At 35.1% G+C, this 17045-nt stretch overlaps 1 protein-coding gene across 1 annotated transcript in view; it reads right to left on the bottom strand.

Annotated features, from left to right (window-relative positions):
- Positions 1-14634, bottom strand: part of LOC150106444 (fibroblast growth factor receptor-like 1) — a 43373-nt gene extending 28739 nt beyond the window's left edge. The window contains exons 1-2 of the mRNA XM_090392446.1: positions 14486-14634; positions 7932-8053 (exon numbers count right to left, since the gene is read on the bottom strand). Coding sequence (XP_090248572.1) covers positions 7932-8019 — 88 coding nt within the window. The 5' untranslated portion in view covers positions 8020-8053; positions 14486-14634. The remainder of the gene's footprint in view (positions 1-7931; positions 8054-14485) is intronic.
- Between the last annotated feature and the right edge of the window lie 2411 nt (positions 14635-17045).

The raw sequence follows: 17045 nt of genomic DNA on the forward strand, positions 1-17045 counted from the left end.
CCAAGGTATGGAGCATAAAAGGCGTTCACGAACAGTTAAATATATCGTCCCGATCGATGTGCATGACGATAAATTGGCCTCTCGTGCTACTCCGTAGTGCCGAGCCAAACAACGATGCCATTTTAAAGGCAAGAAAATTCTACTCGCTATGTTTAGCGCAGCTGAATTGTGCGAAACCTGGGCACACAACAGCATATTATATTGCATCACACACATGGAGAGCTTGATTCGTATATTTGGCCACATACTTTTTTTTTTTTTTTTGTTGGTTCACTTGCACTATCTCAGTGTGTTTCTTCTTCTTTGCAAAACCCTCGCCTATTAAACATTTTGATTACAAGTTCACGAAAAGGTCGTACCATGATCGAAATTATGAATTTACATACTCTTTCGCTTTTTGGAAATTTGATTTTTTTTTCTTTTTTAATCTAAAGGCCATTAAGACACTGCTCATCCTTTGCTATTAGGTAGGATGAGCAGTGTGTATGTGTGTGCGCGCGCACTACTGTTATCGTCGATTTACAAGTTACCCCGACTTGGTGGTTGTGATACACGTTTTTTTTTGTTTCAAATCATTTCAATTTTCGTCAAAACTGGACGAGTTTTTTGAGAACAGAATCTATTGTTGTCGTTCTGATGGCAACAATAGATTCTGCTTATGTGACATGTTTATTTCGTCGTCAAGAACGAAATAGACGAGGGGTATTCAGTAATGAGTGCAATACTACTACTTTCCAAATATTCATCACACGAGTCTAACTTACTCCATATATACGAGGGACGTCAAGAAAGTAAGTTCCGATGGGCTGTCAGAGAAACAAAAATATACTTATAAAAAAAAACTTTATTGGAAATTAAAGTAGACTTCTTTCACTACTTTTCTACATAATTTCCGCCATTGTTCAGGCACTTATCATAACGGGGCACCAAGAGTTGTATACCTTCGTCGTAGAAGGTTAACGCCTGTGACGCAAACCACGTATTGACTGCTTCTTTGACTTCGTCGTTGTTTTGAAACATCGGCCACCAAGGAAAGATTTCTGATGTTTGAACAGGTGAAAGTTGCTTGGTGACTTTCACCTGTTCAAACATCGTGCACGCTTGTCCTTCGTTCATTAAAAAGGAACGGATAACTGACCTAATTTCACATGCGGCGGGCGATTCGATTTTCTTCGACAATATAAACACACGCCAAGAAGTGTACGCACTGCGAGAATGTCTGAAAACGGCACCAACGCCTTGCTAAGGAATCAAACTTAGCACGCATGCGCACCATTGCGATCGTAGCGCTGCAGTGAAGATGTTTAAAAACGGAATGGACGCCTCTCGTATATTATTTAAAACTGCATTACTATAGCGTGTTCCGAAGTGAAGAACTACCAATAGAACCAAAACTTGCAACTTAATGACATTGCGTAAAATCCTCCCGCTACTATAGTAATTGAAAGTTTGCTGTTGCGATAATGAATAATTATTACGTAATAGTGAGGTCATTAATGAGCTAACAATCAGTTTTAAATAAATTTATTGTGATTGGCTAGATGAATGAGTAGCGAAGAGTTTGTAATTCCGATCCGGCTGGTTGCTGAAACCAAAAAAAGTGCTAATCCACTTATTTACGAATATAATAAATTGCTAGTTAGGCATAATATCTAATAAAATTTACTACTGTGGCATTGTTATAGATTATAATAATCTGAACAAATAATTAAAAAAAAAAAAAAAAAAAAAAAAAACACTATTTAAAAAGAAACAGGTGCGACGCCCGTACATTAACTTCCGTGACCAGATTAAAAGAAGAAATAAACACACTGAAATAGAAGGTTTTTTTTTTTTTTTTTTTTTTTTAAGGCTTTTCCAGCCGATCCCAGTAAATAATTCTAGTTAGAATTAACGACTGGAGATAGTCGAAATTGTTTATTCTTTTAACTTCATAAATCAGTAGGTGGAAGATCTAACCTATTTCCAAACGTTAGGACTAATAGCCGCCTGTTTTCTTTGGGGAATTAAAATCCTTGAAGAGAATTTTATTTGTTTATATTTTTAAATAAAAGATATTTGGCGCTATCCACAAATTGAAGTATGGTTAGTTGCTTGTATTGCCTTATACGTATATAAGGAAAACGTCATGTGTTTCCACATGATAGGTCTGCGGGAATTCTTGATCCAAATTAGCATCGATAATAATTCGATGTTCCTGATAATTTATTTTGTTAGACAAATGTGATAAACAACCACTATGTATTAAGCTTGAAGTAACTTGCATAGATTCTCAATCTGTACTGTTAACACAATGGTTGGTGAGATAACAATGCCACTTTACTGGGGAATTATTATACAAGAAGGTGGTTTCCACGTTTACTTCCTTGTTCAATAGCATCCTAAGGCTGTAGAATGTGAGCTCACGGGATCGGCTTGTCTGTTTTGAGTGATGAAAATTTTCCAGGATAAAAATCCACTTCCGTATGGATTAACCGGGTTAACTCACCTATATTAGGGATTTACATTTGAAAAGCCTTTTAATGGTTTCCTCCCGCATACAGATGGAATTTGAATTCTGATCTTTCCGACCAAAGCATTCCGTAGTAACCAACTGAGCTACGGAGGTTCATCCATTGCACTAAATATAACATTTCCTATTTGGAACTGTCATAAATATCTGGATGGGATGCCATTTACATTGCCAAGCAGGCTTAGATCATTGGAATGTTATCCTTGGGAGCAGGGGAAACGTAGGTGGTCATTAACACCATCTACCCAAGTAGTCGTTTTGAAGCGCCTAACGATTACAGCTCACAGAACTGATTTCAAACTGCTTGGTGGTAGTCAAGCAAGGTTCATATATTGTCATTAGTAGTATGAACCAACAAGTTCAGCCCATTTCTCGATCTGGGTCCCCCCCCCCGAGTAAAATGGTTAATCCAGACTGTTTGTCCAGTTCGACTAAATGTGACCTCTCCCACTATTATTAACGTTTTTTTTTTTTAATTCAGTCTTTTTAAGTATTTTCGTTGGCAATATGCCAGATGTGTACAATGTTTTCGGAGTACAATCATTGTGTTGCTTAAATTCTTCAGTTTCAATTTAATTTCAAAGTTAATTCTTTCACTCTCCCTTTCTATCTCATCAACTTTTTTTTTTCTTTTTCGGATCTCATTAGTTTGTTACACTGAGGTATTCCATGAAGTTTACAGCAGAAACGATGTTGGCAAAATAATTAAAAAATAAAAGTGCTAGAAACAAATCAAAAGAAATTATTTATGTCAAAAGGGACCGTTTGGGGCAAAATGGTGCTGCAAATAGAAAAACAAAATGGAATGTATTATTCAGCGAGAAGTGTATAAAAGAATAAACGATAGAAGTGAGGACGGTAAATTATATCGGGGGGGGGGGGTCAGGTATGAAAATCACGCAAACAAACGTAATTCACATACACAGTTCATCTGAATGCTATGTTGGTTAAATCTTACAACTTTCTATTATATTTCTGTCTTGTAGATTTGCAAAAACATGAACAGAAGAAAATAAATTTGCGGTCCTAAAAGAAAAAAATAGCAAAATACGATTTGGTTTCTTAATCGATAAAGTTAAAAAAAAATTCAATATTCCCTTTAGCAATAAACAACAAAAAAAGGGACCCCTCTTGACTTCCTGTTTCATTATCGAAGTTCTCTCCCGTAACAAACAACCCGCAGACCTACGCAACATCTTTACTCGTTTCTTTTTTTTTAAAGGAATTTCGATCATAGTTGTGTGACTGCACGCGCTGGCGATAAGCAAATACGAACCTTAATTCGCTGATCGACAGAACTTTTGACGTCACATAGTTTTATAGCCCCATTAAATAGGTTTGAAGAGAGGCGAACCATTATGGATCCAAACATTTTTGGTAACTAGCCATAAATAGTTCATTGCTCTTTAGCATATCTTTAAAGGATAAAGAAAAAGGCCCCCGAACGTCTAAAGTGTGGCATTTCGAAATGATTCCCTAGAGTAGATGGATCTCCAGAATAATATCCAAAGATCTCATCTTGCAGAATGTAAAGAACAGGTAGAGCTCATTATCATACTAATGGTTCTCCTCTTTTCGATTTTTTTGATCCATATATTCAAACGTTATTGCTTTTTATTTCATACGGTAATTGCGTATGTACTCAGATACATTTTATGACCACGTTTTTGTTCAAATATCCTACACGAAATGCAGTAAAACTTCCATTGTAGGAGATTTGATCATTCACTTATAGATTTAGTGAACGGAGCCAATTCTACCAAGCGATATTTACAATGAAATCAGTTATTTTGAGTACAGCAGTCGTAACTGTTTGGCAGACAATTTTAACTCGTCATAAATCTCACAGAAGTAGTCATAAAAGTGCAACATAAAATAAGAAATTATATTCTTAATATCGGAAAAGTATTAAAGCGGAAACTATTTCTTCAATGGTATATAAACATAAAAAAAAGTAATGGTTGAAATAGTTACATGTGTAATGAAACGGAATGGCTGAAATTCAAATAATAATTAAAGTATTTTTGGAGAAGTTTAGACTGTTAAAACATAAAATGAAAAACTTTGTTTCATAGCAACAATATAAAGTGTCCTAACAATGAACAAGATAATAACAATCACTTTAAACAATAAAAGATAAAATAATGGAGTGATAAAAACTATAAAATAATAGGAGGTATTTTTCAGTCACATATTTAATAGAAACGATTACTAATAGCGTCTTCAGGAAGTTGATTAACTAGAGAAATTTAAAAAAAACTTCAGAACTAACAGTTATATTAAAAATTACTAAAATTTTTCAAATTTGAAAAAATACATTTTAAAAATAGCTATTAGTAGACATTTCTACCTTTTTTTTCTTTTTACATTTTTTGGAGTCGCGTGGCTTCAGAACAATCAGGTGAAGATGCAGAGGAAAGACAATGGATATTTTCTCATAGTAGCATCAGCTACCGAAATGCTAATACTCTAGCTCCGCGGTTTTCAAAGATATCCTCAATCATAGAAAAAGTGGAGTTCAAATCCCGTTTTAGGATACAAAGGACCTACTTTTCAAGTGAAGGTGAGTTAAGAGTTCTTGTAATGGGGGTGGAGGGTTTTCCCGTCGCAACTAGGTAGGTTAGCGAATGCAGTTTAAAAAAACTTTTTTAAAATACACGTATTCTTTGGCTGGTTTTGCCGGGATGAAAAACTCCAGTTTCGTAGAGGGAAAAATCCTGACACCCCCTCCACCATCACCACATATAAGCTTTGATCAGTGACTTAGTGTTTAAGTTGTTCTTAGCCAACGATAAATAACAGTTCACCTACAGTTCAAATCCTAGCACTATTAAAATGAAATCCGCTTATAACACACACACACACACACACACACACACACAAGTAAGCAACGTAGAATGTTTTCGACATCTGTAGGCGCCGCATCGGCTGTCTTTGACAGATTCTTAAGTAAAAACGAGAAAAAGTCACATCATCAATACGCAGAGCTCTGCGCTTTAAACCAGTCCATCTTTAAGACACACACACCAACTGACAAGATTTTATCTTTAACAGACTTTGAAGACGAAAGAAAGTAAATAAGTTGGCGACACGGACACTGCTAGAAATACAACTTATCGTTGTGACATTTATCTTTCTTCTTATTTATTTATTTTTTGCAAGTTTTGGCTAAAAGTTTATCCTAAGCACAGAGAAAGCAATGGTTTGCCGCACAGAGTACTTTGATCTCGCAGACCAAAAGGAATCGTTGGAGTGTGTGGCTAGTCACCGGAGAACTTTGGGATAATTTCGAAACTAGTGTGTGCACGGAGCTGTGGTCTGGTAAACATGTCGGGTAAATTCTGATAGTGATTGTTCAAAACTTTCTGAACTGTTTTCCCTAAGGGCAAATGCTGTGTTAAGTGTCCCAGGTGAAGGAGAAAGCTTGCGTATCGTCTTTGCTTTACGCCAAGCCACTTAGTCTAGATGTAGCTCTCTCTGACACACACACACACACACACACACACACACACACACACAGTCTTGAGTGACTAACATTGTGACAAGAATGAACAGAATGTTTTCGTTAATTTTTTTTTCTTTTCGAAAAAAAAAAATGCTAAAAGTGCAATTGTTGAAAAAAAAAAAAAAAAAAAAGTCTTACTTATTTGGTGAAAGTTCATTACAAAGTTAAAATCCCCAGACTTAAAGAATCTTGATTGTCAATAAAAGTATCACAAGATTGATAAACACTCCTTACTAAACGGAAATAATAATTAAAGAATCTAATTCTATCACCACCCCTTATTTTTTGAGATACTTTACAGATAAAGTTGGAAATTAAACAAAATTCATTCTAATGTTTTTTTTTCTTTCGTGTCTTAGGTGTCATGAGAAATAACAGTTGTCCACGGAATCTACGGATACTTTTCTTGTTTGCTTTAAGATCTGTTTTAAAAGTCATATCTTATTTCTTCTATCCTGTTTTAACTTGCGGTGTCGAGAATAAGCTGGTTAGCCCTATGCTTCTCGATGTGTTCTGTGTGTATTCACAGTCCGGTTTGCCTATTCTGGGGGACGAAATACCCGAGTTTCCAAAGTATAAAAAAAAAAAAAAAAAAAAAAAAAAAAAAAAAAAACCATCCTACTATCTACGAGACCTAAAGAGTGACCAAATCAAAGCTTCTCATTTCACTGACGGGAATCGAACCCGGGTCTTTCCGCCCAAAAAAGCTTCATCTATACTGACTGAGCTACGGAGGATCGTAAGTCATATATATTGAGCAAGTTATATATTTTTTAGTTTATATATTTGAAAATTTTAAAAATATTTTTTAAAATATAATATTTAATATACTTTATAATTTATTTGATGAACTTTTTTTTTTAGCAAGAGACTTCAAATTAGCACGTGTGAGAATTATGCTACCATTTTAAACTTAGACAAACGCTGTTCAGCGCCAATTTTGGTCATGGTAACTTATAGATAATTTACCAATATATTCAATACGAAATGGAAACCAATTTTGGATTAACTAATTTTACTCTTTTTACATTTTATCATTTTCCCCCCCTCTCTTGGTAATAAAACTATATTTACTTAAAATCCACAATTTAAACTACTTAATAGGATATATTTAAAACCATATGCGTTTAAACATTTTTATCATATTAAAAAACTGTTTATAATGAAAAATTTCCCAAATATATAACATTGACCAAAATTATGAATTTCCTAATATGATTTTAATATTTCCAAAATTGCTTATATAATAAATTAATAAAGATAAATAAAATAATAAATTAAGCATATTTAAATAAAATAAATATTTTAAATAAAAATCTTTTCACTGACAATAACACCATTTTTAAAAATGAATAACTTAAATTAAAATCTTATAATTTTTTTTAGCCTTGGAGGGTAATGGATGGCAATGCTGTAGCCAATGAAGTTCTAACTGAGGCTCGGCTATTGCTGTTATCCATGATCAGAGGTTTAATAGCTCAATAACACCATATCCTTACACTGTCCTCTACAGATAACGGGGAAGATGAAAAGCATTTTTGCTTCGCCCCTTTAAGCCAGTCCTTATAGGGACTTAGATTTGTTGTTCACAGCGTTAGTGACTATCTTTAGCAACTATTTGTCTTGAACTGAAAATGAAAGTTCATAACCAAGGCATAATATCATAGTTTGTTTTCTAAACCCTACGTGATTCAGCTTTGAGACAGAATAGGACTTTAATTTACTGTTTACTTCATTAATTTAGTTATGAAGAACTGTAATTCAAAATATGAAACATATGCAAATAAAATTAAACACTTCAAATGAACGCAATCATGCTTACGTTAATAATACAAATTACGTAACAGTATGAAAATATCGTATCTAAACGCGTAACATCGGCATTGAAAAAGCACAGTTAAAAGATTGACTTACTCTGAAAATCACCGGGAGAAATGAGAATGAGTACCAATAGAATAATCGAGACCACTGACAGAACGGGAATTTGTTCAGATCTCCACATCCTTTACATGATTTGGGCATTTGAGCTTACTTTTCTGAAAAATAAATAAAAACAGTAAAGTTATGCTTGTACACCATGTTAAGGATATATTTAATATACATCGATATGATTTGTTTGTTTTCAATGCATATCATAAACAAATTTAGTAATTTTTGAAATGATAGTGTAACTTTTATTATAATTAAAAATTAACTTTATAAACTTAATAATTAAAATAATTTTAAAAATTGTAAAACACCATTAAATGTTTAATATAATAATGTTACAAATTTTATGATAATAGCTAACAACGGTTGCGAATTTTTTAGTTCATTATCAGAAAGTACGATATTAACTAACAAATGTGGAGAATTTTTAGTTCATTAATCAGAAAATTTTTATGCATCTGATGTAACAAAATCACAGAAGCTACTCCAAGTCAAGAATTGTAACAGGCAACTGAATGCTCGTTGCATAATTCAACCTCCGGTTCTATCGATCCGCTACTTTCACTCGACAAAAAAATAAAATGAAAAAAAGTATTCAACAAAGCAGACAAAGCATAACAAATTTGAAGCATTAAATTCAGTTAATAATAATAAAAGTATAATACTTTAAAAATAACGAACAGTGTTCCAAAAGGGTTGTTTCCCCTCCTCTACAGATCGCATTATTCAAAACCATTTCGATCAATACCTCTGAAGGTCCCTGAGAAATTAAATCATTTGACTACAGTCAAGTTGAGATTTCCTCTGCAGATACTTTGGAAGATCTTAATTCAATCCATAAAATCTTATTTTATTTATTTATTTTTTACTGTGATCTAGAAATGCAAATATGGAACTAAATCTCATGAAATTATGTTGAGTCATGAATGTGCTCTACTAGAACTGCGCTAGGATTTAAATTTTTCTCTTCACACCATCAGCACCAGTAATATTCTGCGAGAATCTTTATTTGAAACCGTTAGAGAATTCAGCAGTAGATTTTATTCAATCAAAATCGATAGTTTATTATTACATAGCACCTCCAGTGAGTCCAAAGACTCATCGAGGGAGGGCACCTAATCCACAACTCTCCATCTCCACCAACTACATTCATCATCTACGCCATCTACCGCCGACCACCACTAGTATAATTAAAAGAAGCTAATTCTACCACCACCACTTATTTTTCTTAACACTTGACAGATAGGGTTGGAAAATAAACAAAATTCTACTTATTTTTCGGTGTCTTAAGCGTCTTATATTTGCTTCAAAATAATTCATCACTTCCATTATAATTCTTTCCTACTCTCTCCAAACGGACTGCGGACATTTGCAGCACATCTTCGATACTTCATAGTTTTTTCTTTCTCAAGCTAAGTTTTTAATACGATTGACAAAAACTTTATCCACAAAGTTCTTAATTTATCAAATCGATTTGTTGTTTGATTAAAGCGAATGGCGTTAAAAGGATAATCCTTAAGTAATACAGTTTGATTCAAGTTTTTATTATTATTTAAACACTCGGAATCTTATTAACTTAAAAACCTTGTGATGAAAAATAAACGACTATTGTATTAACGTTTTTCTTCTTTGGTTCAAGTTAGAATGTTCATGATAGTAGCAACATTGTCCAGTATCTTAACTCAAAACAATGCAAAATTTATACAATGACTTGTCGTTATGGCAACGCTACTAGTGCCATCCATAAATTTAGTGTTAAAACAATTGTAAACAGCAGTTTTAGATTATTTTTAACCACGAGTGGGCCTGAAAAATAACATCTTTGGATGTTGACAACTTTAACAATCTACGAATAACAAATCATAATTCTAAATTTAAAATATTTAAATTTTTCGAATAAGTGGTGCGTTAGTTTATTTATTTTTATCTCTTAAATATCGAAATAACAAGCAATTTTAAAGTATAGTAGCTTGAAATTCTAAGTCAAAAGTGACACTAATGAAGTAATCTTTTATGCGATTCTTCTTGAAAGAGAGAGAAAAACAGCAGATAACTTTGCTCTAGCGTCAAAAACAAATATATTAGGCATAGTTTGTGTCGTGACATTTTTAGCTTTGGCGGGGGAAAAAAAAAACAGAAGATACAAAATATATACGTGATAAATCTCTTCTGAAAGAAACACAGCTTAGGCCTACATACGCTTCAAGCGCGTCTTTTAAACAAAGGCTAATCTTTGCACTATTAGCTCCATCTGGAAGAGGCAGCAGATGCAGATCTTTGCCGAGTGTATCGAAGGAGTCGAACGTGAAACTAGTAGACAGTCACTATAACAACGGACGCATTATCTTATCTGTAAAGGTGAAAAAGATATACAGCCTGTCTTCTACTTGATAAATATTTATACTGAATTTTGATGCGGGTGGCAAGCACATGGTGATATGTAGGAGCACGGGATACTCACAGACAGGATAGCATAACTACGTCATATACAGTTTATACTCTCCTTTCCCCGCAAAAAAAAAAAACATCGAAGATGAAATGTCAAGTATTAATAACGTTACTACGGACTGGAGGTCATCGGCATGATCGCTACGGGAGAATTTTCAACCAATCTAGCTTCACTACACATTTCTTCAGTACAATACAGCCAAATTTCTCCCTCTAATTTAATAAATTTGGTAATAAATGGTTTTCAATTTACCATATGCAACCAATCAAGTAGCAGTCGTTTTTTTTTTTTTCTTCCTATCCTATAAAACGTACTGTGATAGATCGATTCTTTGAACGAACCCCACACGCTACACTTCTTACCGATAATGTTTAAGGCAAAGCAATGCAAATCCACCAACTGCTGGATCGTAGCCAACTGAAACTTCGTTATTTTTCCTCCCGCAAAAGCTAATTCTGTTGGCATGGTTACTTCCTCCAGAGGACTTCTATCATTTGTGTTCAGTTAACCCACTAATCCAACCTCTTCTTTTGCCATAATTTCTATAGGTTACAGACAAAGTAATTGCTTAATCAATGCTCCTAGATACAATTTGTCACGTATTTATTCCATTTTTTTTTCTTTTTTGCTAACAATGATACAATTTTTCTATTTCATTCTGATTCATCTCTAATAATCAAGCCTTCTCTGTAATAAACAAATCATATTCCTTTTTAATCAATTTCTACAATGAGTAAATTTGTTCAATATCAAAGTTTTGATTATCCAATCAGATGGCATCTAATTGTTGAAAACTACATAACAATGAAGCAACAAATGACAAGCACACTGTTACGTAACTGTTATGTTGCGGATTTTTGCAAAAACTAATCAGTCAATCTCTCTTTGATATACGTCATCTTATGTAGCAGGGGGGGAAAAAGGAAAATAAAAAATTCTTTATATTTTCTGAAAGCTCCCAGATATACCAAGACATTCATTTCGATATAGGAATAATAAATGCACCAATTGGGTACCAAGAAAACTTTCCTTTCTTTCCACATCGTCAACTCTTGAGAAGAAAACTTTAAAAAGATTTTTTTTTTCTTTTATCCTAAGCGCTCTTGTAGCCTTGTGAGATCCAATATCATGTAGGAGGTCCAATACAGCAGCCAGCAGTAACAATAGCGATATTGGCAGTCCAATATCGCGCAAATGCTACTGTTTAGTGGACATTGTTGGAGAAACACAAAGGAATAGGAACTATTTTTATGGCCAAGTACGTCAAGGCTTTCTGAACTCAAATAGAAAAGGAAGGAAATATCGATAGAAAGACCTTATGCAGAGCTCACTTTGGTTTCCGATCTAAGTTAGAAACGGCCAGTGATATTGCCGCATACCATTTTTTTTTCTTGCATGCGTGTGTGTCAGAAAAATCTGCAATGAACAAATGATGATTGCCTTAGGTTTGAGTGATTTGTGTAGTTTCCTGGCTGCACGGCTTCAGAGCATGGATTTCAATGGTATACGATTTTATAACAAATGTTCCCAAAAAAAGTTTGGAAGAGCGAATATATTCAGAAATTCTAAATGGCCAAAATACTTTGTCGTTAGAAATAAGGCTTTAAACATAGACTTCTATTGTCTATTTTTTTTTTTTTTTTTTTTTTGTGTGTGTGTGTGGGGGGGGGGTATTTCTGGGTTGTCATGGTAATTGAGTTAAGTCGAAAGACAACGTTAATCAATCTACTTGTGGTGTTTTGACACCTATGTTTTTCCGTTGTTCATGGTTCAAAATCAAATGCTATCAACATATGGGATACTGGAGGACTTACGGGAGGGGGGGGGGGATGAGGGACGAATTTGGTTTAGTTTGAATTAGGACCGATGCAGCTGAAGCATAAGGCAGGTTTTTTGTTCTTCTGCCGGGGTTTGTATGTTTTGTGGAAGAGAAAAACCAAAGTCAAAGATAGTTCTTTCAACTTAGATTTATTTTCTTTTTTTGATGATGATCAAGTCAAACAACTCGATGGTTGGTTTGTATGAAAAGTGGTACGACTATGTTTAAACATAGCTAATTCTATAGGTTTAAAAGGCAACACGTTTGAAGATGAGGAAGAAATTCACAAAATCTTGTATTTCATTATAATAAAATGTAGCTCTTCGGTCATTGTATGATCTACTTCAGTCAATCTTGCAATTGTCTTGAAACAAAAAACGTAAAGACCTCTTATTGGTCAAAAGAACTGTCTACAAACGTACTTAAAGAGAAAATATTAACTTAAAACAGCTCATATGGATTTTAAAGGCCTAAAAGTTCTAAAATACCGAATTTTTATTACCATTACGAAAGAGTTAATGAACTGAACACCAAAAACAGTTAGCAGACGAACTATGAAGACAAACTCAAAACTACGAGTCTGTAGACAGAAAGCACCAACCAAAAAGTTCATGTAGAAGCCATTATGGTACACCAAAGAACAGGTGAAGAAATTCCTCTTGGCCATTATCTTACACCATTACCAAGAACCTGCCACTCTGTGATCGATTAAGAAGTACTCGACACCTTTTCGCCCGGTTTCGAGTTACGAATTTCCCCCTCATCATTCGATCGATCCGCTTTGTTTCTTACCAGGTACAGGTTTCGTTGGAAGATACCAAATATTGATCAACACCTTTACACTTACGAACTCCGCTTAAATCAGTGTTCGGATAATCAAGACGCGTCTTATTTACGATTACTCTTTAGTAGTTGAATTCGTTAATAGAATGTGCCTCGAATTATTTCTACGTTTTTGTTGCATTGCGTTTTGTTATTTTGCCAACTTGACAGCTGATATGAGAAAACAATTAAATGTATAGCGGGGGTTATTGCTGCATGCCTTAAGGGTTACGAACACGTTATTACATCGGGGAAACTCACTGACCAGTGGCGAATGGGAGTTTGTGTAAATGTTTTCACAAAGACCGGCAAACTCCGAGTTGTGTTGATTCTTGCTTCATATAAACTATTGTTGTAAGAGCGACGCGCATATTTCGGAGGATACCTTTCAAACATATATTTCGGGACGAGTGACGGAACATTTAATTCTTGCGAATGAGAGTTACTGATCGGAGATTGTTTTCAGGCATTGCGCCTCGGTGGCGTAGTGGTAAGAAGGATACGTGTATGAACAAGTTTGGATGAACAAGTACCAGGGTTCGAATCTCCTCTAGAACCTCAACATATAGAAGGGATTTTTTTAAATTCAAGTGAATTAACAGGTCTCGGACGGAGGTGGAAAAGGTTTGTCCTACTCTACGTAACGAAAATCTTTTCGTATGCAACCAGTTTGTTACTATGCAAACTATTCATATGTGCTGTCTTTAATGAGTGACGATTCAGTGTTTGTCCTTTTTTTTTTAAAATTACAGCCCCCCCCCCTAGTCCAGGGGTGCCCTTAACGAAAGTGGTCACAAGGATCCCTCGCCGAATACAATGAAAACGTTGACTTTTGATCTCAAAAATCACTTTGTCTGGTGCCATACTTTATTCTCGTTTTTGTCCTGATATAGTTAGGAGATAGCAACGGAAGTTAATCACATATTGGTGTGTTGGACGCGCGCGCGTGCGTGAAGGCGCGCTCTTCTATTAACAAACGGACAGGAAATCCGTTCCCCAGTTTATCCCCTCGCAACGTGATCCAGTTATCATACAGTCGTGTATTTGCTGTTAGATAAATCTACACAAAATCCACAAGCGATCTCATTATGCTTATCGCGAGCATACACGTTGCCATCTGTGGCTCCGAATCAAAAGCATTTTTTTTTTCATCTTGCCTTGCAACTCAAGTGGCGTTGCCACGGTAGCAAAGTCAACTTTATTTCCAGTAATGATATCACGTGACAGAATTTTTTTTTTTTTTTTTGTACAAATGTTTACTTATATATGAAAGCAATTACGTATTCACTGGTACAAATGCAAACCCGAATAACAATCTTATTATAACAGTCCAACATACACAGCCATCCATACCAAGTACTATTGCAGAGTTTGCCCAACTCTTTTATTAAGCATATTTCAGGATCAGATCACGTGCGCACATTGAAATAAAAGAGAACATTGACTTACCTGTCGTCTTTCATGGTTCCTAAATCAGACAAAAGCCAAGTCGACCCATTTTGCATGCGGACTGAGCAACCTCCTTTGCGCTTTTACAACAAGGTGAAACATCTGCCGTTGTGGCGAACGCAACCTGTCCCGTCGCACATAACTACGGAGCGCCCGGCGTCACCAGCCGCCAAAGTGCTTCTGATTCTACGGAGGTCGAACGGCAGTTGGTTGACTCATCCGAACGAGCGACCCTGGTATCGAGATTTGGAAGCTCGGCGCATTATTAGCTTTCGTGGCCAGTTGTTGATGGAGAGAGGCTCTGCCACTATTCGTCTACCATCTCCCTCCCCCTCACTTTTCGCTATCCCTCCTCACCCCCATGTTTCCGTATTCTATAGACTTAGCTGATTATACTGTCGTATTAGCAGTGGGACTTTGGGCGGGATTTTCGCCCATGTGTCTGTTCTCTGGCAGAACCGAGCCTCACTACTCAGACTTGAGGAAGTGTGTTGGTTGGGGGGGGGGGGGGGGAAAGACATCGAACACGCTCCAAGGACAGGATTTTTACAACGACAAAAGGGAAGAGGGGGTGGAGCAAAAATAATCTTAGACAAGAACTTTATTCAACTGAGTCCGTCGGTGCCAATCCCTTTGACAGGACTGGGAATGCTCCATTACATCAGTTCCGTCGAGCCGTGGGATTGCTGCGGAGTTGGTAGTAGGTGCGTGTACACGCCATGGGCCAAATGAACACTCATCGTCGAGGCGGAGAAGCAATCCTCCCTTACATTAGTTGGGTCCCGCGGTCAACGAAGCGCCTAACCACTGTTTCGAAAGGGGGAGGAAGAGGAGGTGGTTTAATCCGAAGAGAATGAAGCGTCACGAAACTAATGAACTTCACTCTTTACCGCCCCCGCCCCCCCCCCCCCTCCCGAAGCTACGGGAGACTACTGAATCTGTGACCTCATCTTTCACTTCGTGTAAGCAATGAAGAGTTGTTCACGTAAGGCAGAAAATTAGGAGAGAATTGAATGAAGACAGTTTTGGACGACTTTTTGGTGTGGTAAATCTCCAGGATATTAAGGCAACACAACTAACTCAATGTTTCTCATTACGACCGTGGGTTTTAATGGTCCCGGAGGCTGCTTCCATTCATAATCCCCTTTCCAGTAACCACCTGCTTATTTGGCAACGTTGTGGAAGGAGAAACGAGTCCATTGATGCACGTGCGTAATGAGATTCTAGGCTGGTTTTGACCATGAAATTTACAACCTAAGTATGCTTCGTGATATGAAATTGATTGGTTGTAAAGTCTTGCGATGCTTGAAGCCTTTAATTAAAACAAAAACTAACTAATTAAAATAAAAATAATAACATTGCGTGTTACTAAGAATATTTTAGACTTTTCTTCTGTATCACTGAGCTCTTGAGGTTTTTTTTTTCTTCGAGTCGATTCTCATAAGTTCAGAAATAATTTTATCATTTCAATAACTATGAAATGTCTTGCAAATCAAATTCGTTTTTATATTAGCAGCAATTCTGGTTGATATATTATTGAAGCGGAATAAGAAATATCATTTTTCTCAATTCGAAGATTTTGCATTCTTTTATCCACTGTAATATATTTTGTTCGGTCTTAGGAAAATATAAAAATATTTCCGTACAATCGATTTCTCCGACATGGTGATTGTATGGTTGAAATAATAAATTGCATGCAATATTCCATTAGACTGTCGGTTGTAAATTCCTGAATTTTTTATGCGAATTACCGTTGAAGCTTGTTTCTCCTTTTCCATTATGTTTTCTTAGTGGAAATTCGCTTAATTTTTTATTCTATTCGCAAAACAAAGTTTAATGTGTATTATTTTAATTTTTTAGTTTTGAAATAAAATGCATTTAAAAAAAATTACATTTTAAAACATAAAATTCTTACTCCTAAAATATTAATTAAAAATTTTTAAATTTAAAGTTTTCAAATTTAAAATTTTTTAAATTTATAATTTGCCGTTTAAGTGACTAGATCAATCATGTTTTAAACTATTTCATTTTTAGATTGAAATTATATACCATCAAAACAATTCTCGATTAAAGCAGGGGCATGACACAAAGAAAGGAAAGGTAATCACTTTTTACACGATTATTTTTCTTTTGTTTATAATACAATGAACGTAATACTGAGTTTGGTTTTTTTTTATCCTTAATTTATCTCTAACAACGATTTTTTAAAAAGAATTTCGAGAACCATCTTAAGTCTTTCCATATACGCAAACTAGCCTTAGACTTTTCTGCTTAGTTTACTTTGATGGACAAAGTAAACTAAACAGAAAGGATTAACTGACCTATTATACCATTAATTAGATTTTTATTAATAGCTCATTGACCGTGACATGTCAATGGCCTTAATACATAAAAGAAGACAGAATGGGAATGACAGATGACCTAAACAAGATGATAGAAAGAACTATGTTGAATAAGACATTAACACATCTTAAAAACGGATACAGCATTTGTCCTTAATAAGTATCAGAATATATATATATTGCGATAAGGTAGTCCAATTCTAATACAGCAATTTTAC

This window comes from Typopeltis vanoorti, chromosome 5 (genome assembly GCF_054136105.1).
Source record: "Typopeltis vanoorti isolate ZY-2024b chromosome 5, IOZ_Tvanoo_1.0, whole genome shotgun sequence".
In the NCBI taxonomy this organism is placed as follows: Eukaryota; Metazoa; Arthropoda; class Arachnida; order Uropygi; family Thelyphonidae; genus Typopeltis; species Typopeltis vanoorti.